At 42.4% G+C, this 25,082-nt stretch overlaps 1 protein-coding gene across 1 annotated transcript in view; it reads right to left on the bottom strand.

Annotated features, from left to right (window-relative positions):
- Farp2 (FERM, ARH/RhoGEF and pleckstrin domain protein 2) overlaps window positions 1-25,082 on the bottom strand; it is a 96,798-nt gene that overhangs the window by 53,512 nt on the left and 18,204 nt on the right. Inside the window, 3 exon segments of the mRNA XM_036173618.1 lie at window positions 1,517-1,595; window positions 3,832-3,874; window positions 4,699-4,803. Of these exon segments, the coding sequence (XP_036029511.1) occupies window positions 1,517-1,595; window positions 3,832-3,874; window positions 4,699-4,803 (227 nt within the window).

Here is a 25,082-nt window from a genome sequence, read left to right as displayed (position 1 = left end):
GGCAGCAAGCACCTTTACCTACACTGAGGCATCCACACTGTTCTCATTCATTCTTTTTGTTTGTAATTTGTGTGTGTGTGTGTGTGTGTGTGTGTGTGTGTGTGTGTTTTAATGCACTAAAGATAACTTTAGAGGTACCCAAATGTGTCAATACTGCATTAAGGAATGAAAACAAACACTTCATTTTGAATTTATTTGACCAAGAACAAGCCCAAATTTGAATTCTCCATTACTCTCCTTGTATATTCCATCTGTCACACCTCATAGTTACTGGTCAATCTGTGGTCTGTTGTTGTATATATTTGTGCCTGCTTGAATGCTGTCTAATGTCTGACAGTCCCTTAGGTCTGTCTGTCTCCTAACAAAGAACCTGGCTCTGAATTTATTGAACTACACAAAAAAACAGCATGGGAAAGGGACGAGGGATTCTTTACAGAAATCTTTAACAGAGTTCTACAAGGGGAATCATTTCACCGACCCCAACTCACTCAGACAAACATTATCCATATGTTTTTCCAATATTTATGGTGAATATTTATTTTATAATGTTGTTTCTGACCTATTGACTGACCCCAACTCACTCAGACAAACATTATCCATATGTTTTTCCAATATTTATGGTGAATATTTATTTTATAAGGTTGTTTCTGACCTATTGGCTGCTTTCAGCAGATAGTTACCACAACACACACAAACACACACACACACACACACACACACATACACACAATCTGAGCGAGGGGCAGGAAGAGGACATAACTTAAGATTGAAGAGCCATTAATTAGCTTAGGTTGTAAAAGCTGATTGCATGGGCAATCCAAGGTAAGCTTGGCTGTTATGATGTTCTCTTAAAGTCATTTTAAATACAGTAGGAAAAAGATATATTAAATGGGCTTTTTGTCAGTTTCATACAGGCTAGAGTCATCTGGGAAGAGGAAACCTCAAATGAGAAAATGCCTCCACTAGAATGGTCTGTGAACAAGTCTGTGGTGCATTTTCTTGATTAATGATTAATATAGGTGAGACCATCCCAAAGGGTGAGGGGTTGCAAAACAGGTTGAGCAAGCCATGAAAAGCAAGCCAGTAACCAGCATTCCTCCGCTTCAGTTCCTGCCTTGAGTTCCTACCCTGACTTCCCTCAGTGATAGAGGGTTTTAAGATGAAATAAACTTTTTCCTCCCGAAGAAAAAGATTTTGCTTTGGGTCATGGTATTTTTCCACAGCAATGAAAATCCTAACTAAAACAAAGATAAAGCTTATGTGATTTCAAGGTGTATCATTAACTTGGCTGTGAGGTTCAGCAAAAATTCAATCTCTCTGGATGCAAGGGATATTTTCATAAAATTATAGCACTGAAATAGCATATCATAATATTTTTCACAATAAATAAATAAAATGTAGTAAAAATACATTTCAGATACACTCAGTAACAACTCAGTAGGAAGACATCCTCATTCCCTCCTAACCGCTCAGGCAGGCAAATAACAGACGTCCCTGATCAGTGTGAGCTCATTACCTCGTGTATTCTTCCTGCAGCTGACCAGGATCTGGTGGGAAGAATTTTACTGCCAGACGAAGCACTGCATTCTTTGGCCCTATAAAAATAAAACAAATAAAATTTCACAGGTAAGGTTAATCTTCACATTTATTTTCTTTCTATAATAAAATATCAAGGAAATTTCCTATGCACTCATTTATGAGTCCTTAATTACCAATCACATGTACTGAGAAATTTTAATATTTTGTTTTAAGCAGAGATTACTTGGGGAACATTCTAAAGTAGGTGGGAAATTACACACTGAAACTTTAAAATTAGGGGTTGGGGATTTAGCTCAGTGGTAGAGTGCTTGCCTAGCAAGCACAAGGCCCTGGGTTCGGTCCTCTCCTCTGGCAAAAAAAAAAAAAAACAAAAAAAAAAAACAAAAAAACAAAAAAACACCTTTAAAATTAATGCCAGGCATGGTGGTGTACACCTTTAATCCCAGCATTTGGAAGGCAGAAGCATGTGGATCTTTGTGAGTTCAAGACAAACCTGGTCTACAAATTGAGTTGTAGGCCATCTAGGGTTCCACAGTGACACCCTGCCTCAAAAAGAAACAGAAAAAAAAAGCTAGAGAGGATACAGGTGAGTTGGGAAAGTATGTGTCTACCATTCACAAGGCACTGAGCTCCATTCCCAAGACCACATAAAAACCAGGTGTGCTGTGTATCCTATAATCCCAGCACTAGAGAGAGAGAGAGAGAGAGAGAGAGAGAGAGAGAGACAGAGACAGAGACAGAGACACAGAAAGACCAGGAGTTCAAGGTCATCCTTGGATACATGGCAATTTTGATCCTTTCTCAAAAAATAAAATTTAATTATGGCCAGCTGTAGTGGCTTCCGGCTGTAACCCTAGTACCAGGGAGGCTGAGGCAACAGGATTACTGTGCATTTGAAGCAATCCCAGGCTACATGGTAAGTAAGACCCTGGCCCTAAAAACAAAAGCGGTATTAACAATGAATTTAAACAACAACAAATATGGGCCAGGAGTGGTGGTGCACCCCAGTCTTTAGGAGGCTGAATCAGGAGGATCATGGGTTCAGGACTAGTCTGATCTACAAAGGGGAACCTTGTCTTAAAAATGAGAAGATACAGCCGGGTGGTGGTGGCACACGCCTATAATCCCAGCACTCAGGAGGCAGAGGCAGGTGGCTCTCTGTGAGTTCGAGGCCAGCATGGTCTACAAAGCGAGTTCCAGGACAGCCTCCAAAGCTACAGAGAAACCCTGTCTCGAAAAACCAAAAAAAAAAAAAAAAAAAAAAGAAAGAGAGAGAGAGAAGATACACAGAACAAAATACATTCCTGATTATATTTTAGCATAAAATTACATTAAGATGCTTATACCATTATATTGTGATAATAAAAACATGTTTTTAAATTCTTATATACATTAGAGAGAAAAAACATCACTGGCACTTACTAACTAAACTAGAACAATCTGACTTTGCAAAAGGCACCAGACACAGCAGATCTGATGTCTGTGCCACTGAAATTTAACACCAGAGCTGTATAGTTTTTAGGGAAAGAGGAGGAAGTTGCCTAAAATGCTATGGCAACATGAACAGCCTTTTCTTCCCTGTGCAAGTTACTTCTATGTATCCTTTTCTCCTTAATGTAGTTACTAAAGAGGTGTAGTCAATGCTGCCCATGACAGCACATGCTTGTAATACCCCCACTTGGGAGGCTAATGCGCAGGATCATGAGTGCAAGGGCAGTCCAGAATATGTGGAAAGAACCTGCTTGCTTTCCCACATCCAAAACCCAAACCAAGAAAATATAAAAAATCCCCGAACCAAAAAGTTTGTTTTGTTAAGTGTAGAAGTGTTTGTATATGTATATGTGCCCAACAGCCTGCCTGGTCCTTGGAGGCCAGCAAATGGCATCTGGAGTTGCAGGGGATTATAAGTCTCCATGTGGGCAGTGGGTCCTGCAAGGGCAGCAAGTGCTCTTAACCACTGAACCATTTCTCTAGTCCTCCAAAAAAGTTTCTTAAAAGAGGCCTTGCAATGTCTTCTCATGACTTAGAAAGAAACTTCTTTTTCTCCCCTTAACATATTGACCCACAATTAAGATACCAAGCAACAAATCCTATGACTTCCAAATTTAAGGCAAGTTATCTATGATGATTTGAGTTAAATCTAGTGTCCTTATGCCTGTTTACTGTAGTTTAAAAAAAATCAGCAAGGCGACTTCAAGTTTATCCACTGTGACTACTCTTACCACCTATCCAGAGCCATGACGATGACTGTGAACACATCGAGAATTTACCATTCCAGAACAAGGTACTTACTTCGTACTTGCCTAATGATGGGCTTCATGGGTTCCAGCCAAATCTAAACAGGGTTTTAAACAGAAGAGAATGAATCTAGTCAATAATTTCCTCATTTAGTAAGCATACTACAAAACACAAACAATTAATTAGAAGATGTTATGACAGGATATTTTATGTTGTTCTCTTAGACAATAATCACATCTTAATAAGCTGTACAGGAAGCTCAGCAATGCCTGCTTCAAGAAGCTGAAGCACCACTAATGTGCTATAACTCCATAACACTAATCTGGATAACTCTCAGCTCTCAAACAGAACCAATTGTGAGCAAGCTACAAACTGATGCTGCTATGTGCAAGATGTCTGCCGTGCACCGGAGCAGAAAACTCAGGCAACCCACCCCACTGTGGGGCTGAGACACGACAGAGCACAGCAATGACACACTTTCTGATCTAAAGGGCTGATAAGTTTTTTGTTTTTAAAACAATCACATCTATAAATAATAATATGCCACACTTTTTAGTTTGTTTAATAAGTTAAATGATGCAAAGTTAGTCACTTTGCTCAAAATCAACTTGCAACACAATTCAGATCTAGCAGGATGCATAGGTTGTCATGGCAACTCAGAAGGTTTCCTTGGTACAGGTGCTAGAGGGTGGAATGAGTTTAAGGAGGACATGCATCTAGGCTTAAAGGCAGGCATATTCCTCACAGTGAAAATCAAGTACTTTAATATCATAGCTTTGCTAAGAATGATGTGTTGCTTATCAACCATCTTGCTTAAATCATTATCATATGACCTAAAAGGATTTTTGTATGCCATGGACTCCATGATTATTCTACAACACAGTCAGATCCAGTTTCCAAAAGCAAATCAAAAGCACATACCCAGTAGGACTGGACGTTCTTAAACTCCAGACCAAAGTAGTCACATTCAATCAGGTTCAAATGCTTCCACACTTGTGTCAGTAAGACCTGTCCATCACACTTAGGCTGCAAGGAGACAGGTGAGGAAAAGCTCACTGATTGTATGGAGAACAAGAAAGGTTTGTGAAAACTGGCATAGAGTCACATGTTCCACATAATGTTTTATTGAGTTTCTTGCTTCATTTTGCCTTGTATGTATAAGATTCACAAACTACCACACAGAAACAAATGGATTTTCCGCTTAGAAACTGATAGCAAAATAAATATACAAACAAAAACAATCTTACATTCTTAGTGTGTTTTAGTCATTTCTTTCTGATTCTAGACTACAGCAACTATTTCTAGGTTCAGTGAACATTTTATCAAATAATTTATCAATATAATTTACCAATGAAAAGTAGCATTCCAAAGTTTATTTATGTATCATTCCAGTGAGTAATTTACTATTTGACAGATTCACATGCTATGTAGCTCTGACTGTCTTGGAACTCACTTTGTAGACCAGGCTAGCTTTGAACTCAGAGATCACCTGCCTCTGCCTCCCCAGTGCTGGGATTATAGACAAACACCACCACTGCCCGGCTGAAAAACTTGACTAGAATGTTGAACAAATAATCTAGAATCATACTGAATTAACACAATTTATCTTCTACGCACACATAAGCTGAGGAAGAGAAACAAACAGAGCTTAGCAGTCAATAAATTAGACCCAGGATAAATTAAAACAGTGACATTTCATTTATCTTAAAGGATCAGAAGGTCTGTGATGAGACTGTAAATAAACAGAAATATTCTTGAGGGAAGAGATGTTTCCATGGTGTTGCATGTGGATGGCAGAGGACAGCTTTGTGGAATTCAATTTCTCCTTTACATGGCTTCTGTGGTTCCTGGGGATTTAACTTAGGTTGTCAGACCCAAGACTACCTTGCTGACCCTATTTAAGAAGTTGGGGGTGTGGGGAGCATGATGCTGCACACCTGTGATTCCAGCACTCAGGAGTCAGTGGTAGGCTGGCTTCTCTGAGTTGGAGGGCCAGTCTGGCTTACATAGTGAGTTCCAAGCAAGCCAGGGTTACACAGTAAGACTATTACCTCAGAAACAAACAACAATAAAAACCCAACAGAACAACAACAAAAAATCTTTAATAGTATAAGTGCCTATGTGTAACCATTGGGGAGGAAATTTGAAAATAATCTTCAAGGTTTAGTATGTATTTATCTGTACCAATAAGTCCACCTCTGGAACTTTCCCATATAGATGGTCTCCTAAACTGCACAAAGCTAATTACACAAGGACACATTCAATAGAGGATTGGCCAAATGAGTAACTGTAGCAAGCTCATGGCTGTAATCTTAGTACCTGGGGAGGCTGAGCCAGGAGAACTGCTGTTGAGTGTGAGGCTAGCCCAACACACGATGAGTTCCCAGGTAAGCTTGGCTCAAAAACAAACAAACAAAAATCCCCATAAAACCCAAATAAGGAATAACACAACCATGATGAAAAGAGAGCACAGAACTCTTTGTTTGTTTTGTTTTTTCAAGACAGTGTTTCTCTGTGTAGCTTTGGAGCCTGTCCTGGAACTCACTGTGTATCCCAGGCTGGCCTTGAACTCACAGAGATCCGCCTGCCTCTGCCTCTTGAGTGCTAGGATTAAAGGTGTGTGCCTCTGCCCCTGGCTCAAGAAATTTTTTATTCATTTTACATACAATTATTTTTTAAATATTTATTTATTATCCTTACTTTGTTTATGAGTGTTCTGCCTGCACACTTGATGCTTGCTGCAGGAGTGTGCGGTGCCTGCAGAGGTCAGAGGAGGACACCAAATCCCCTGGAACTGGAGTTAAGGGTGGTTGTAAGCAGCCATGTGGGAACTGGGAACTGAGCCTGGGCCCTCTGCAAGAGCGGTCTCCAACTTGAGACAATTCTTACCACCAGTGGTGCAGGTGGTAAGAAAGCAAGACACTGAGCACAGCAGGCAGATACTCTATCACTAGCCAAACCCCTAGCCTGATGTAACTGTAGGGATTGTTCGAGGATGGGGTGGGGTGGGGCCTCACTGTTAACTTACATGGCTAGCCTGGATCTCATTAAGTAGACCAGGCTGGCCTGGAGCTTGCAGTGGTCTTTTTGCTGCTGCCACTCAGTGCTAGGAAGACAGATTTGAGACAGCAGGCCACCAGATGTGACTTTCTGTTTTTGAGAATAGTTTTCATTGAGTGTGCATGAGTGCTTTGCCTACACATGTTATATGTGCACCACAAGTGTGCCTGGAGCCTTTGGAGGACAGAAGAGGGCATCAGATCCCTTGTAACTGGGGTTGCAGGTGACTATGTGACATTGGAAACCAAACCAGTATCCTCATCAAGAGCAGCAAGAGTTCTTAACTGCTGAGCCATCTGTCTAGGCCCCAATTCTTTTTTAGACAAGATCACATGTAGCACAGGCTAGCCTTGCGCTGATTATGTAGACAAGGCTGGCCTTGAAATCCTGATCCTCCTGTTTCTACATCTATAGTGCTAGAATTAAGGGCATAAGCCATCATGCTCAGCATCAGAAGTTATTCTTTTTGTTTATTTGTTTGTTTCAGGAGACAGAGTTTCTCTATATAGCCCTGGCTGTCCTGGAACTCACTCTGTAGACCAGGCTAGCATTGAATTCAGAGATCCGCCTGCCTCAGCCTCTCAAGTGCACCACCACCACCCAGCTCCAGAAGTTATTCTTTATCATCTTAAAATTGATTTCCAAAATTCCATGCTGTTGTTTTAACACTTATATTAAAAGAGAAAAAAGAAGCTGGGTGGTGGTGGTGGTGGTGGTGCACGCCTTTAGTCCCAGCACTCAGGAGGCAGAGGTAAGTAGATCTCTGAGTTTGACGCCAGCTTGGTCTACAAGGTGAGTTCCAGGACAGCCAGGGCTGTTACACAGAGAAACCCTGTCTTGAAAAAACCAAATCAAACTAAACCAAACTAGAGATGGGGGGAGGGGGCACGTGAAGGTAAAAACCTAGAAGGAAAAAAGCAAACTATCACAAATTGCAAAAAGATATTATTTTAAAAATTCAAGGATATCAACTAGAAACTATTACAAAAGAAGTCAAATCCAGTTATGTGACCAGGGGAAAACTATTACACAAAGGTCAATAGCCTTACTTATACAATTGACTATAATTTGAGGACAGATTAGAAGGAACAATTACATTTTCAACAAAAGAAAAAAAAAGTGAGCTATCTTGGAACAGGCTCAATGAGTCTCTATACTGTTCATGTCTGCGGCTTCTTGATTGATTTTCTATTATCTCAGTAAGGTACCGAAGTCTCCGACAATTGTCCTGTTCTCAGCTTCCTCCCTTCATTTTGTTTTGTTTTAGGGGTAGGAGCTCTGATGTTGGGTACATGTATATTTAGTTGCACTTTCAGGCTGAATTGACCTTTCCATCATTATATAGTGACTTTCTTGTTTGCACAGTTTACTTTGTCTGGTTAAGTACAGCCTCCTTTCTTCCAGTTAACATTTTCATGGCATACCATTTCAGCCTATAAACATCTCTGAATCTAAACGCCATGTTGCTTATAGACAGCATATAAGTGGGACTTACAGACTGAACTCAATTCCTATAAAGATTCTAACGGCATTTTTCATATAAATAGAAAAAATGTCTAAAATTTGTTTCTAACCACAAAAGGTCTCATATTACCCAAAATAATCTTGAAAATAAAAACAAAGTTGGGCACATCATACTTCCTGATTTCAAATGACACTATAAGGCCATATCTGTCAAAACAATATGGTACCAGAATCAGCTATACACAAAACCAATGAAGTATAGCGAGCTCAGAATAAACAGAAGCAATTAAGTCAACTAGTTTGTTTTTTTTTTCAAGGAGACAGAATGGAAAACAATAAACTCTTTAATAAATGGGACTGGGGAAACTGAGTGACCACATGCTAAAGAAAGAAACTGGACCCTTACCTAATACCATATATAGAAGTCAATTCAAAATAAAGACTTTAACATATCTGACTTAAAACCATAAAACTTCTAGAAACAAGGCCGAGTATAGTATATCCAAAGCCCAGTATATACTTTTAAAACTGGCACATGAGGGGCAAAGACAAGATGATCACCACAGCTGGAGGATAACTCAGGGGATGGTACTTTCTAGCAGGTACAAGTCCCTGGGTTTGATCCTTTGTGCCATGAAAAGAAGGGGAAAAGAAGATGAGGAGGAGGAAGGAGATGAAGGAGGAGAGGAAGAAGGCAGAAGAAAGTGGCAGAGGGCTTAATGAGCTCAGAATCAGAGAAATGGAAATTACAGTTATCATCTCTCCCTGCAAAACGTGGAGTCTCAAAGTACACCGTGTCGGAGAATGTGGAGAACAGGCATGCCCACGGGATGCTGCTGGGAGCAAATATCAACCTCTAGTGGGGCCCTGGGTGGTACTACCCAACAAATGCAAGCATCTTAAAATTCCCACTTCTTAGAAGTACTTTACAAGTACAAAGCCATGCATGAAAACAGTACTTGTTATAATAATACTGCTAATACTGACTTTAAACATCAATCGGTCAGTAAAGTGTTGCAGAATATTTGTTTACACTGTGTGAAGATGTGTTGTTGTGATTGGTTTAATAAAGGGCTGAATGACCAATAGTTAGGCAGGAGAAAATAGGCAGGACTTCCAGGCAGAGAGAGAATTTGGGATAAATCTAGGCACACGAGGGACGCCAGCGAGACACTGAAGAAGTCAGACATACAGTAGAGGAGAGGTAACCGAGCCATGTGGCAGAGTGTAGATTAATAAAAACAGGTTAATAAGAACAAAACAACAGGCTAATTCAAGTTATAGAGCTAGTTGGGAAAAAGCCTAAGCAAAGGCCAAGCTTTCACGATTAATAGCAGTCTCCATGTCTTTATTTGTGAGCTGGCTGCCCAAAGGAAAGTCCAACTACAGTAGAGGACTGCTTGACAACATTTGAACATTCAGACCAGGAAATGCTGAGCACAGTTTAAAAAAAAAAAAAAAAAAGAGTAAGGTTGCCATCTGCATACTGAAATGAAAGTCTCTTCAGAATACAATGTTAGAGGAAAGGTAATGTGATTTACTATGCACTCAGACGTTCAAAGGTTTCCAAGATGGTTAGTTGGCACCCTTGTTTCTGGGCCTGAGGCAGGACAACTGACAGAGAGCATGTGGTGGACCAACATGGCTCACAGGAGGCAGAGAAAATGAGAAAGGAAGGCAAAGGAACAAGACATACCCTTCAAAGACATGCCTCTGGTCGCCCAAATTCCTACATCTAGGTTCTTTCCAAACTAAAGGTGTGGTGGTGGTGCACGCCTTTAGTCCCAGCACTCAGGAAGCAGAGGCAGGTGGATCTCTGTGAGTTCGAGGCCAGGCTGGGCTACAGAGTGAGTCCCAGGAAAGGCGCAAAGCTACACAGAGAAACCCTGTCTCAAAAAACCAAAAAAACCCAAAACAAAACAAAACAAAAAACCAAACAGTTATGAACTAATCAATGGATTAGTACATTGAGAAAGAAGGCACTCTCATAATCAAATCATCTTTCTGTATTACCATGAGCTGGGGACCAAGCCTTCAACAAGTGAGCCTTTTTTGGGAGAGACTCTGTATCTGAACAGAAACAGATGGTAAGGACGATGAGAAACACAATCAGGTAGAACCTCTCTCTAGTCCCTTGATTCATGGGTGTGCTGCCAGGCATCTCCAAACTGTACCAGCAACTGTCCTTCCTGAGAGCCTCTGATCACAGGGTGTTCCCCAGACACTGTCTGGCCCCTGTGGTTAAAAGCAAGGGCAAGTTTCACTGCTACTCATGAGACAGGCTTTGAGGCTAGATTCCTGGTTTCTACTGAGTGGTTATTTTAAGCTTTGGTTTTCATCATTTGAAGATGAAATGCTATTCTTATCCTGGTGTCCGTTAGTTTTTTTTTTTTTTGTCAACGTGACAAGCTAGAGCCATTTGGGAAGGTCTGTGGGCAAGCCTTCAGGCATTTTCTTGATTAATCATTAATGATTGATGTGGGTGGGCTCATCCTAGTATGGGCAGTGCCAACCATGGATAGGTGATCCTGAGTTATATATGAAAGCAGGCTGAGCAAGCCATGGGGAGCAAGCCAGTAAGTAGTGTCCCTCCATGGTCTTGCTTTAGTTTCTGCCACCAGGTTCCTACTTGAGGTCCACCCCGACTTCCTTCGATAACGAACTGTGATATGGGCATATAAGAGAAATAAACCCTTCCTTCTCCGTTAGTTTCAGTCATGGCAGTATATCTCCAGGACAGAAGCCCAACTAAGATAGCCTGAAAGGGTTTTATGGACATTTAATGAAATAACAGGAAACAGGCTCTGCACCATGCTAGGGACAGGTCTTCAAGCCAAAAACCAATATATACCGACTTAACACAGAAAACAGCATGGGGCACCACCAGAAAGCATCCACCAGCACACACACCAAGGATGTATAGCCTTCCTGGGATGTTCACATAGGAAAGGTCCTCAAGTTTGTAACTATCTTTTCAGTGTGAGTCTGCTGAGAGGACAACAGATGGGATTGAGATGATCCCTTGATTATGTGATGGATGAACTTACTCAAAATGGCATCTAATAATTTCTTCCTCCTGCCTATATGTAGGCAGAATAGGTGCTGGAGATGTGGTAGAATGTGTGCCTACTATGTGTAAGGCCCTGGATTAGATCTGCAGCATTAGGGGAAAAAATTTTAAAACATGAAGAATTTGTATCTTTATCATAATGTACTTTATGCTAATTTTTTTATTTTATGTGTTTGTTTCTTAGGTGTTTTATTTTTTGCATGTATATGCAACATATGTGTGCCTGGTACCCATGGAAATCAGAAGAGTGTCTTTGATCCCCTGAACTGGAGTGTGTCTTAGGGTTTCTATTGCTATGAAGAGACACCATGACCATGGCAACTCTTAATTGAGGTGGAGGCTTACAGCTTCAGAGGTTCAGTCCATTATCATCATGATGAGGAGCACGGTGGCATGCAGGCAGACATGGTGCTAGAGCTGAGAGTCCTACATCTTGCAGGCAAGAGGAAGTTGACTGACTGTCACACTGAGGGAAGCTTGAGCAAAGACCTCAAAGCCCGCCCCCACAGTGACACACTTCCTCCAACAGGGCCACACCTCCTAACAGTGCCACTCCCTTTGGGGCCATTTTCTTTCAAACCACCATAGCATAACTGCTATCCACTACATGGGTGCTGGGATCCAAACTCAGGTGCCCAGCAAGAGCAGCCAAGTGTTCTTAACCACCAAACCATCTCTCTAGCCTGCCATGACATATTTTAAGGATACAAAATTTTTCAACATTACTTTCCGAATAAGTTTTATAGGCTCATACCCCTTAACTTTTACAGGTTCCTCATGGCCTGACCAATAGTTTATTAAATGTCAGAATAAGTTCTGTTCCTAGTGTTATACACATCTGTCACATGTCCATTCTGTGTGTGTACGACATGTCTGACTGCAGGTGCATGCATGCCATGGCTCACATGTGCCATGGCGCACCTGCAGAAGTGAGAGAGAAACTTTATAGGAGTCAGCCCTTGCCTCGTACCTTGCCTGAGGCAGGCCTCTCCTGCTATCTGCTGCCGTGATTTACAGTCTGGCTAGTTGTTCAGGAGCTTCCAGGGGATTTTCCTGTCTAACAGCTCGATGTAGGAGAGCCAGGATTACACATAGGATTACACAGTGCTAGAACCACTGTGAGGGCTTTGACACGGGCTCTGGAGACCTGAACCTGGATTGTTTGGCTTGCACAGCAAGTGCTTTTACATCTACAGAGCCATTTCTCCAGCCACCATGTTTTTACCATCTCAAATATTCTCTATTAAAAGTTTACTTTCTGTACCTAAAAATGAAGACATTTACTTTCAGCTAGACAGTAATAGCCTACCCCCAAAGCAGTAACGAGGTGAAACAAGACGCTTCAAGACATGAAGTGAACAGGCTGTTCATCTACTGACAGAAACACTGATTGAAGAGAAACCTGTGGTCATACTGGCATGCCACTTGACAATACAGCCATCCAGATCAGAACACAACATGAGAACTACAGGGTAAAAAGAAAAACATTTTGTTCAGTGTTTCATCATTTTAGTTGGTCATGGCATTCAAGTAAGTCCCTTCTCCAAGCTTAGACATAAAGTATATTGTTCAGAATCTACATCTACAAAAGTGCCATTAAAGATTCTGTCTAGATAGAAATGGGCACAAAAGCTCAGCTAACAAAGTACTTCTTTATCCTTTGTCTCAGATCTGTGGGAAAATTCTTCTGCAAACAGCTTGATTTTGTCCTCTAGTCTGTTTGCCTCATGCACCCATTTACAGTTCAAGCCAAGCTGCCCTGTGACAAAATCTCTATCTATACTACTAGCTTCATTACTTAATATTGCTTTCTTGTCTCATATTTGGTCATCCTCAAATTGTCCCCCCCCCCTTTTTTCCCTTTTTTCTTTCTTTTTTTGGTTTTTGGAGACAGGATTTCTCTGTGTAGTTTTGGTGCCTGTCCTGGATCTTGCTCTATAGACCAGGCTGGTCTCAAACTCACAGAGATCCGCCTGGCTCTGCCTCCTAAGAACTGGGATTAAAGGCGTGTGCCACCACCAGGCATCAAATTGCCTTTTATAATATGTTACATGGCACAATTAAAATAATCTCGAGAGCTTACAGGCAACTGTAGCTTTATTCATTCTAGATTCCCTGAAAGGCTGTCAACACTATGGACAGCCATTTTCAGTATACCTTGCAATTGCAAGTCTGAGGTCCTCATATATCCCTGAATGGTGTCAATGGGTGCTTCCGACTGTGTAACAGTCAGATGTTGCCCCATGCACTCTACATTCTTAAGACTGAAGACAGGGTGGTGGTGCGCACTTGTAATCTCAGCCCTCAGCACACTAGGACAAGAGGACTCTGAAGTTCCAGGCCAGCCTGGGTTAAATAGGGAGACTCAGTGTGACAAAACCAACCAAGCAAACCAACAAAGTGGAAGGGGATCCAGAGACACAAATCACTCTCCATCAGGGCACATGAGGAAATGTAAGTTCACCTGTAGGCGACCCACCAATATTCCTGATGTTAGACAAAAGTTATCATAAACTACTCAAGGAAACAGTGTAGCCTAAGATTCCAATGGAAACCTGTTAATATCAGTGAGACAATTATTTTATTGTCTCTCAACCCCAAATCCCTGTTTCCCCAGCCACACTTTGTGGTGTTGGAGCAGGGCACTAAGGAGAATATGAGGGAGAATTTCTCTCCTCTTTCAGTCTTCAGGAGTTCTTGCCAGCCATGTGCAGGATGGCCAGTGACTCCACTACCCCAGGAATTTCACTGGCACTCCAGCTCACACCAGCCAACCTGTTCCACTGACATCACTGAACTTCACCATCATCCAGTGGTCTGAGCCTCAGCTTTGGGGAAGGAGGTCTTTGCAAGTTTGCCTTCCCACTGAGCTCCTTCCCTGTGCTCTGCACAGCTCCTCTTCCTACAGTCTTTGGCACTGCCACCCCAGCCTTTCAGTTATGCTACTATAGCTAGTTAATGACTCTTTCTGTTAAATAACCCAGTTTAAGGTCCTAGTGTGGTGGAGTGTCTGTCTCCTGACTCTAGAGAATGCCTTGCACTGGGCATCCTTAACATTTTTAGCCGGAAAAGAGGGCCCTACGTGTGAGGCAGAAAAAGCAAGGCCCTGTGGCACTCTTGCAAGCTCCAAGGCAGACTGCTTGCACAACTAGAGCACTGTAACAGGAGCAGAGGCTCTGCAAACCAGGAGGGGACTGCAGCTTAGCAGAGGGTCATCGGGTATCTGGTCCACCGGGGTACTGACCTGCACTCCCAGGCTTATCAGTACAAAGAAAACTTGCCTGTCAGTGGCTCTTAGGAGTGAAGAGATGTGCCTGAGACACAGACCCTGAGATAAACTTCCTAGTAGACAATCCACTGGACTTGTAGAGCCTGAGGCATGAACAGAAGTGCAGATAGTAGTGAACTCCTATCCCATTAAGAAAGAAGTTGCTTAAGTCTCCCCACTGAGCAAGAACAAAGGCATATCAAAAGGATTGTGCCCATCAGTTTTACTACAACCTTGTTTTCTCAACAGATTTGCATGCACCATGTCATACACAGGAAACCAGAGGAGCAACCTGTTAATTGATGTTTAGGATCTGGACAATTAACACAGGACTTCTTATCTTTCTACTCAGAGAAAAAGCAAAAAAACAAAGGCAGTTTGGCTTAAAGAAAACTCTCTAAAGGAAGTTGACATTAGGTAATTCCCGTATTTCTTCTTTATTAGCAGAAGTGGGTCCTGACTTGTAAGTCCATGTGACACTGGTACATGCAAACAGAACCTGCCCAACAGTGTACCCTGTGACTTCACTGTGCTGGGACCCTGCTCATGTCCACCACTTGCTGCAGCATGGAAACCTACTTCAAACCACACAGACAAAGTAAGAGTGACCAAATATTCCTATCAAATTCCTAAACTATCAGTACTTTCCTAAAAAGCAAAAGATCAGCTCCAATGAAAAGAGTGTATGTGGCACAACAAAGAGGAAAATACAATTTTTAAAATTTATTCTAAGACTTATTTATTTTTTATATGAGTATTTTGCCTATACACACACACACACACACACACACACACACACACACACACACACACACAATGAGGCAGAGAGAGGGAGACTTGGAATACAAGAGTCTCTTGAATCCTCAAAACCTGCCCTCAGTGACGCACTCTCCAGCAAGGCCACACCTCCTAATCCTCCCCAAACAATTCCACCAACTGGGGACCAAGCATTCAAACATGTGAGCCTATGGGGGCCATTTTCATTCAAATTTCCACAGTTGGTTTTAAGTATGTATGGAATATTATGAAAGGATGTAGTCATAGTGGTGGTGAGACATCTAAGTGGTGGGGAGACAAAAATACACGTGTGAAATAAAGTCAGTATTTTAGTAAATGTTAAAAGGGGTGGGGGCTTCTTTTCAGTAAAAGTAAGAAAACTAAATCCAAACCCAAGGACTGGCCTGCAGTCAGTCAAGGCCAAGGGGTAAAGACACCTGCAGCACAGGAGGCCAGAAGCCAGTGCAATTCCAAGAGAATCCTTGAGTAACATGTACTGATGGCAAAGTGCAAAACCCAGGGCTTGAAACCTGAGCCTTGCTTGCAGGATAAGGCTAGGAGACCTTGGAAGCAAAGTCTAAACATGGCCAAGGACAGCTCCATGATGCTGAGGGAACAGGGCAGGAAACAGCATACATATATAAGCCATGCATACCCACACACCAGACATAGAGCATGTTCCAAATTTCAACCAGGTATATATAATCAGTTTACTCCAAGGTAGGAACCTCCTTGAAACAGCCAACCATTGAACAAGCCCTTTGCTTTGAAGTATACACGGCAAGTATTCAGATACTCACACACAAACACGATACTCAGATAGCCACACAAAAATAACTGAAGCAATTGCCACTGTAAGATCAGAACACAGGGTGTGACAGAGAGATCTAGGAAGGGAAGGGTCACAAGAGAAAGTTATTTGGATGAGAATTCTTGTATTTCAGCACATTAGCTGTGCAGCCTGGGTTAGAGTGGAAGCTAGGTTCATTATCTTTTAAAAACCGAGTTGAAAGATGGTATAGCTCAGGTTGTTACAACGAATATGTCACAGACGGTATAACTTATCTAATATGTGCCTCTTGGTTCTGGAGGCTGAAAGTCTGAAGCCAAGGTTGCAGCAGACATACTGAATAATGAAAACTCCTTCCTGGATCAAAGACTGAAGTCTTCTAGCCCACGTGAGGAAAGAGGAAGCAAGCTCTTTCATGTTCCCTCTTACACAGGTATGGAGTCCATTAATGTAGGCTCACTTTGGGGCTTTACAAGGCTCCTCAGAAGTGTGGATGGCTGTCCACTTTAACAGCCACCTGTGGGTATGGCCATGAGAGTTTCTAGGTTTCTATAGTGAATATACATTACTTTCAAATAGAAACAATTCTTTGGTTTTTGTTGTTTGTTTTTTTTGTTTGTTTTGTTTTGTTTTGTTTTTGAGACAGGGTCTCTAAGTCATCCCAGCTGTCCTGGGGCTTGCTATTAGACCAGGCTGGCCTCAAACTCAGAGAGATATGCTTGCCTCTGCTTCCCAAGTGCTGGAATTAAGTATGTGTGCTATGCCCAGCTGAAATAATTATTTTTTTAGATGAACCCTATGTAAAATCGTAAGGTAGAATAGCTTGAGACCCCCATGGTAGCAGTGTGCAGCATATGGATGTGATGGCTGTATACAGCTACTGTCTTAGGCTTTCCAAAGACACACATCCCAGAAAGCCAAGGAATTGGCAGTATAAGCATAACCCAAATGAGGACACACTGCTTGTAAGATAACATAACATTTAAAAGTATATGATATTCTGCAAGGTAGAAAAGTACAGTGCTGTCTCTGAAAAGACACAGATGATTGAATTTGTCCCCTCAACTTTCTAGGAAGATCTTGGTTACTTTCTTAAAGTGACAGATAACAGAATAAAGCAATTTTGTTAAAGACAAGAATCTCACTATGTGCCTCAGGCTATTCTCAAACTCTCCATCCTCTTTCCCTAGTATCCCAATTGCTGGGTTTGCAGGTATACACCATCATGCATCACTTAGAATTTTCTCTCTAAATGTTAAAGAGGAAGTAAATGTATGCGGGGCTGACATGGCCTAGAAAGGCTCCACAGCTGGGCGAAGCTGAGATGGGAAGGCACGCAGGGAGAAGAGAGAGGCTTTCTGCCCACAGGTGAGTGGGGGACGAGTTAGAAAAGAATGGATCCGACGGGCGGTGGTGGCACACGCCTTTAATCCCAGCACTCAGGAGGCAGAAGCAGGTGGATCTCTGTGAGTTCGAGGCCAGCCTGGGCTACCAAGTGAGTTCCAGGAAAGGCGCAAAGCTACACAGAGAAACCCTGTCTCGAAAAACCAAAAAAATAAAAATAAAAATAAAAGAATGGATCCAGCAGGAGGTCCCTGACAGATTGGGTGATGGGTGATGTTAACAAGTGATTGAAAGGTCCCATTCCCAAGCTCACTAACTCTTCTCATAGCCATAGCCTAGTGTCTAGTCTACAGTATTTAGGGTGCTCTCAACAACATGGCACCCACCTATTTACCAGTGGGCTCTAAAGGCCACTGAGGTGGAGTACTTGGGGGAAGCACCACTTGAGGACCACACGGCTGAGGCAGTGACCAGAGCAGGCCTGGAGTAACTTTGTTGCAGGCCCCAGGGTAGGTCAGGTGGTAGATAGTAGGAACCATCAGCATAGTAAGGCTCTGGGAAAGAAAAACAAAACAACAAACAAACAGGAGGAGGAGGAGGAGGAGGAGGAGGAGGAGGAGGAGGAGGAGAAGGAGAAGGAGAAGACGATGCCGACAGCAGGATATGAGAGGAAAGGGACCAAAGTTGGGAACAAGTTGACTCCTATGGGGTCAAGACTATAAAACAGCTTACTCTTCAGAGCAATCCAGCAACACCTTGCCAGCAATTCAAGATAGGTAACCCCCAACTCAGAAGCACAAATGTACACACGATGACACAAAAGAATGTGTGTGGCAAGCCTGCTAGACACAGCTGAGCATGGGGAACAAGCTCACCGCTCACACCTCTTAGGAGGCAGCAAAGCGGCTGGAGCCGCCCGCCTCTTCCTGAGCCCAGAGCAGCTAGGGGGTGAGCCACTCTGAAAGTGTCCTCTGACCCTGCTGTGTGTGCTGGCAGCTGAGGGAAGGCCTCTTGCGACCTGTCAGCCCTGGTCTTCTGGGAACAACCTGGCCTCAGGAAGCCAGTGCTGGTGACTCTCCATCCTTGTATCTGCGTGCCCAGATAGGATGTCTGAGCAAACTGCCTTACCAAATCTCTCCCCCAGAGATGCAAGCTGGCAAAGATGCATGCCCACACTATCAAGTGGCTAAGGACTGACATATAAACAGGTCCTAACCTGTTCCAGAGATGAAAGGTCACTGGTGCAAAGAGGAATGAGCACATGGACATTGCAGGCTTGAAATGACAGCGCACATGCCTGGTGCCATAACCTACCCTCCTCCTGCTCCAGTGAGTGATCCATGTCGTGGCAGGAGTGCTCCCCTCCTCTGGAACCAGAACTTCTAGACGAGCAGAAGTTAAGGTGGTGGGAACAGGAAGCATCACTAGGGGTGACAGTGAGTGGAACCATCCTGTCTCACCCCTTGATTCCTGGATTTATGAATCTTAGCTATAGGGAAACTGTACCATACTGACACCTAATTGGTGCTCTGTGTCTTCAAGAGGCCATTCCATTGTTTTGTCGGTCCAGCTGCTTCAGGATGGCGGGGAACATGGTAAAATAAATGGGTTCCATGAGCATGGGCCCACTGCCATACTTCTCTGGCTGTGACGTAAGTTCCTCGGTTAGAATACCAAATGCAGTGTGGAATACCATGGCTGTGGGTAAGGCATTCTCTAATTCCATGGATAGTGCTTTGGGCAGAAGCATTACATGCAGGAAATTAATATCTACTCCACTAAGGACTAAGCATTGTCCTTTCTATGAAGGAAGTATCTCAATGTAACTCACCAGCCACCAAGGTGCAGGCTGTTCACCCCAGGGAACGGTGCCATACTGGGGCTTAGTTTTGGTCTCATTGTTGGCAGATCTGGCACTTAGCAGCATCTGTAGCCAGGTCAGCCTTGGTGAATGGAAGTTCATGTTATTGAGCCCATGTATAACCTCCATCTCGACCACAGGGCCACTCTGCTCAGGAATGGCTGAGGAAAGAGGCTGACTGTCCCCAGACTAGGGCATCCTATCTACTAGGTTACTAACTCCTCCGTTGAAGTCACTGTTTGATAAGCATTTACATGGGACAGGAGAATCTTTACACCCTTTCCCCTTTGGAGGCTTCTATCCACATACTTCTTCCCCAGATATCTTTCTCACCAATTTTCCAATCACGTCCTTCCAAGTCCCTGACCACCCAGCCATCCACAAATGAGTGGGCGATCACATATCTAGTCATTTCTCCTTCCAAAAGAAGTGTGACCAGGTGTACTGCCAGAAGTTCAGTACTGCCCCGTAAAGCAAGGTTTCACTTCAGTGATGCTCAGCTCTTGTTAATCATGGCTGATTCTAGCTGACCAGAACCACAGAATATTAATTCAAAATATCAAATAACCCTGATAGTCTTTAAACTTCCCTCTGAACTTTATAAGCCAGGCCACTATCATCTGCACTGTTCTCAGTATTACCTTCCAAGTTCCAAAACAGCCCACTGAGCTCTCAATACTCAATAGCTTTCTAGCCCAAAGCTCCAAAGTCCCTCCCCCATACAACATGGTCAGCTCTGTTACAACAATACTCCATTCTGGTGCTAATTCTGTCTAGTTTGGGTTACTATTGCTGTGATGAAACACCATGACCAAAAGCAACTTGGGGAAGAAAGGGTCTATTTGGTTCACATATCCTGAATCACAGTCCACTGAAGGAAGCCAAGGCAGGAACCAGAAGGCAGGAGCTGATGCAGAAGCCACAGAGGGGAGCTGCTCACTGGCTTGCTCCTCACAGCTTGCTCAGCCTGCTTTCTTATCGAAAGGACCATCAGCCCATGAGTGGCAACGCCCACAGTAGTCTGCCCCCAGCTCTCCCAATTCCCATTAATCTCTAAGTAAGAAAACGCCTAACAGGCTTGCCTGACTAAGCCCATGTTGAATGGAGGCATTTTCCTCAATTGGGGTTCCCTCGTCTCAGAAGACTTTGGCTTGTGTCAAGTTGGCACAAAACTAGCCAGGACACCTGTGTGTGAGGACTTGGGCCAAGGATGTAGGTGTTTGAATATCAAAAAGATGAAAAAAAAAAAATCCACCCAGAAAGGTAGTAAGAATTCAAAGACAAAAATGTGGGTAAAATAAGCAGAACCTCTCATGAGTTAACTTCTTTCTTGATCATGAAAGTAAAAAGAAGGCACAGAGGTTCTGACTGGGCCTTACAGCTCACGTGGATCAGCTGCCCCTGTGCTGCCTGGGAGGACTCCTGTCCCCTGTTGGGGTTGGTAATGAGGAAATAAATCACACCAAGGGTGAGAATTTTCCAGTGCTCAAGGAACATTACTACAAGCCAAGATCACCTATCTCAGAGCTACCTCTTCCCTTTTCCCAAGTTTTCATGATCCCAGTTATACAGACATATAAAAATAGGTATTTACCAGGAAATCATAAAGAAATTTCCTTAAAAATAATTCTTTGGCCCATCCATGGTGGTGCATGCCTTTAATCCCAGCACTCAGGGAGGCAGAAGCAGGTGGATCTCTGTGAGTTCCAGGCCAGTCCGGTCTACAGAGTGAGTTCTAGGAAAGCCAGAGATACACAGAGAAACCTTGTCTTGAAAAAAAAAATTAAAAAAAAGAAATCTTACTGATGCCAAATTATCACAATCCACACATTCAGTTACATGACTCCATATGGGGTTGTGACCCACAGTTACAGAAGCTGGGACATAACCAACAAATTTCACTTCTATACCCTCTGCTGAAATCCTGAATCCTTGTAGCATTCTCCTTATAAAACTGTGGTTAAAGGATTTTGAGGGACACCAGGATAAGCAAGGTAACATTTCCTATTCTCCATTTTATAACCTAACTTCTTCATCAGGCATCATTACTTTCGAGTCAAGCACAGAGGGCGTTTGCTGCTGTTAGGTGGGGAGCTGGTACAGAGAGTTCCAATACCACAATCTGAACAGCTAGGAATAAGAATGTCAATGTCTCTGCCACGCACCACCCAACCACATTCCTAGCATTAGGATTTAAAAAAAAAAAAAGGATCAATTTTCCATGACAAAATCACAGGTTTCAAAATCTAGGGCAGAGTCATATAACAGCAATGTATCCTAAAATCTTCTAAGAGCTTTTGCAAAACATCTACATTATCCCCAAACTTAAGATGTTAAATTACTAGCTGTTTCTTCTGAGGTCAGACCAAAATGAATTCTAAGGCCGTTTATTTGCCATATTTAGGATGCTCATGTGGGAGAAATGGCAAACATCTGTCTACAATACTTTCTGGAATTCCGACTATTTTTTCCTGGTCAGAAGGAAAGCATTAAGTTTTTACTGGAACACAAAATTTGTATTCTAGCACGGGACTTCACTACTGAGAATTTGTCCTTGTCACATCCTTAAACTATTGCTTATGCAATTCATTGTTTGTTTTGACAGGCATCTCATTTGCACATGCTGGCCTTGAATTTACATCTGGAATGCCAGGATGATGGGCAGTGACTGCATGTGTACTGTCACACCCTATTTATGCAGTGCTGGAAACTAAACCCTAGGCTCTGAGCATAACAGACAAGCATGTTTCCAACGCGGCTACATTCCCAACCCACCTCTGTATTGCTTTTTCTTCTTTTTTAACGACAGGCCTTAGCTAGCCTGCCTCTGCCTGAATGCTGGGATTCATACCTGGCAACTTATTTCTTGAAGAAAATGAAAGCCCATCATTTTTTTGCATACAGTAAAGGATATCGAAATACGAGAAAATGGAGTAGTACTAACAAAAAAATACCTCAATGCTCATTAGAACTTAGTTCCCATTTCTCAGTGAAGGTATAGGACATTCTTCCCATCTACATCCTACATCTACATCCCAGATCTCTTTTTCCTGTATTTACTTATTTTTTTTGAGACAGGGTCTTTTTTTAGTTATTAATTTATTATTTATTTTCTGCAAATGAGTGTTTGTGTACCACATGCATGTCTGAGATGCCTGCAGAGACCCAAAGAACATGTGTATTCTCTGGAACTGAAGTTATAGACAGTTGTGAGCCACCATGTGGGTGATGGGAATGAAACTACAATCTTTTTGAAGAGCAGCCATTGAATGTTCTCTACCCCTGAGCCATCTTTCCAGAGATGGGGTCTTTTTATGTAGCCCTGGTTCATGTGGAACTCAGATTAGCCTGCTTCTGCCTTCTCATTGCTGGGATTAAAGGCTTTTACCACTACGATCAGCTTAAGATCACTTTTTGTTTAGTTTTTGTTTTTTGAGACAGAATCTCACTCTGTAGCCTTGGCCAACCTGGTACTCAATATGTAGTGTAGGTAATTCCCCTGCCTCAGAACCCCCCCAGGCACTAAGATTACAGGAGTATATCACTATACCTATTTTTTTTATTTGTTTGTCTGTTTGTTTGTGGGGTTTCTAGCGGGGTGCTGAGAGTCAAACGTGGGGCTTTGTGCATGCTGGCAATGCTCTACCAGGGGACCACATCCTCAGCACCAACAATTCCTCCAATCATGAAAGCCACTTGTGCTGTAACACTGACTTCAGGTAATAGAAAAGTTACCCCTCGTGTTAACTTCTGAGTTTTGAAATAGCAAATTATGAGCCAATGAAAGTACACCTGCCCTAGACATTCTGCCGTCTGCAGTCTGGAGAGGACCCTCCAGGTGAGCTCTCAGGTACCCCTTCACTGTATGAGTGACAGAGTTGGACACATTTCTATTCCACAGCTTAGCATGTGGAATAAAGCAAGCTGATACATAAACTTTCTTCTACAAGGTTTTTAAATAAAGTAATGGCTCCAAGTGAAGATTCTCTAGAGATGAAGCTAGATTTCAGTGTTGATCACCAACCATACAACTCATTCAGTGAACCGGAACAAACCAAGACTATCCAAGGTCAGAAAGCCAGTCACTGACTGACCTTTGGATAACCAAATATTCCATCTATAAATGCTAAAAGTCCATTAAAATAAGAGTAATAACTGAAGCCTACATCCACACAGAGCACTCACCTTGAAACTACCACAGTGACTTCCTCCTTTTTTTTCCTGCATCACTACAAGTAAGTGCCTTCTACACAAACAGAAGCATCTCAATCTAGTCACAGTCAATATGAAAACCATGATGTGAATCTTACTTCATTCTTATAAAATCCTGGTAACTAAGTTTGTTTCTACAAAAGACATCTATGGATAGGAGTATCATAAGTCCTGGTTTTAAAATAAACTTCAGACTGTGTGTGGTGGTACACTCAGAGGCAGAGGCAGGCAGATCTCTGTTAAGTTGGAGGCCAGCCTAGTCCACAGAATGAATTCCAGCCAGGGCAACACAGAGAACCCCTGTCTTAATAAATAAATAAATAAATAAAATAAACTTAAGGCTCAAAACCAAGAGGCTAGACTTCAGTGTTTACAACCGTGTAACTCATTCAACTAACCAAGACAAATGGCACTGCTTCCTGGCTGGCCTCTCAAGGTTCACTCGGCCTGTATGAACGACTCAGATCCATCTGCTCGGGGGTGGCACTATCCACAATGGCATAGGCCCACCCCCACCAATCCATCAAGAAAATGCACCACAGGCTTTCTCACAGGCCAATACTTTGGTGGCATTCTCTCAGCTGAGCTCCCCTCTTCTCTAGCTTGTGTCAAGGAGACAAAAAAACGAGCCAGTTAGTGATGCACGAGAGGCTGAGGATTCCAGGACATGCTGTGTTCAGAAGGTAATAAGTGAGAGTTAGGACAATGTAATTAATGTAATTAATAATATCAACAGAATAACAGAAAAGCAAATGAGCAGGGCGTGGTGAAGCATGACTTTAATGCCAGCACTCAGGAGGCAAAGGCAGGCAGGTCTGTAAGTTCCAGGGCAGCATGGTCTACATAGTGACTTCTAGGCCAGCCAGGGTTATATAGCAAGACCCTGTCTCAAAAAGGAAAGTAATAAAGAAAAACAAATGATCATTTCAATTAATGCAAAATTTTGGCAAATTTTAACATATGGTTTTAAAGAGAATGGGAGAACTCTCACTTAACTAGGAACAGATGGCAACTTAGCATGTTAAAGGCATCTATAAAAACCAACAGCAAACAGTATACTTAAGGATGAGATTATAAATGTTTTGCCTTAAGATTATGAACAAGACAATAATATCTTCTCTTAACGTATATTTAACATAGCATTGGAAGCTATAACCAATGTGATAATATGATAAAAGGCACAGAGATTTTAAAAAGAAGAAAAACCATTTTTCACAGACAATCTGATCAAGTTTGTTAATATATTAAGAAATGCAAAAAGCCAGTTGGAATAAGAAAAAATGTTTTCAATAAGTTGTGTTGATTCATAGAATTCATCACAATCCTTTATCTGAAGGGCAGAAACCACATTGTGCGTCTTCTACGACTTTGCCTGATGGAGGCACTTTGTAAACTTTGCTGTCACATCTTTTTTCAGTGATTTTGATATTCATAGGTCCCCTGGACAACTTGGCTCGCT

Source organism: Onychomys torridus, chromosome 23 (genome assembly GCF_903995425.1).
Source record: "Onychomys torridus chromosome 23, mOncTor1.1, whole genome shotgun sequence".
NCBI classification, from domain to species: Eukaryota; Metazoa; Chordata; class Mammalia; order Rodentia; family Cricetidae; genus Onychomys; species Onychomys torridus.
This window is presented reverse-complemented; position numbering and strand designations above follow the sequence as displayed.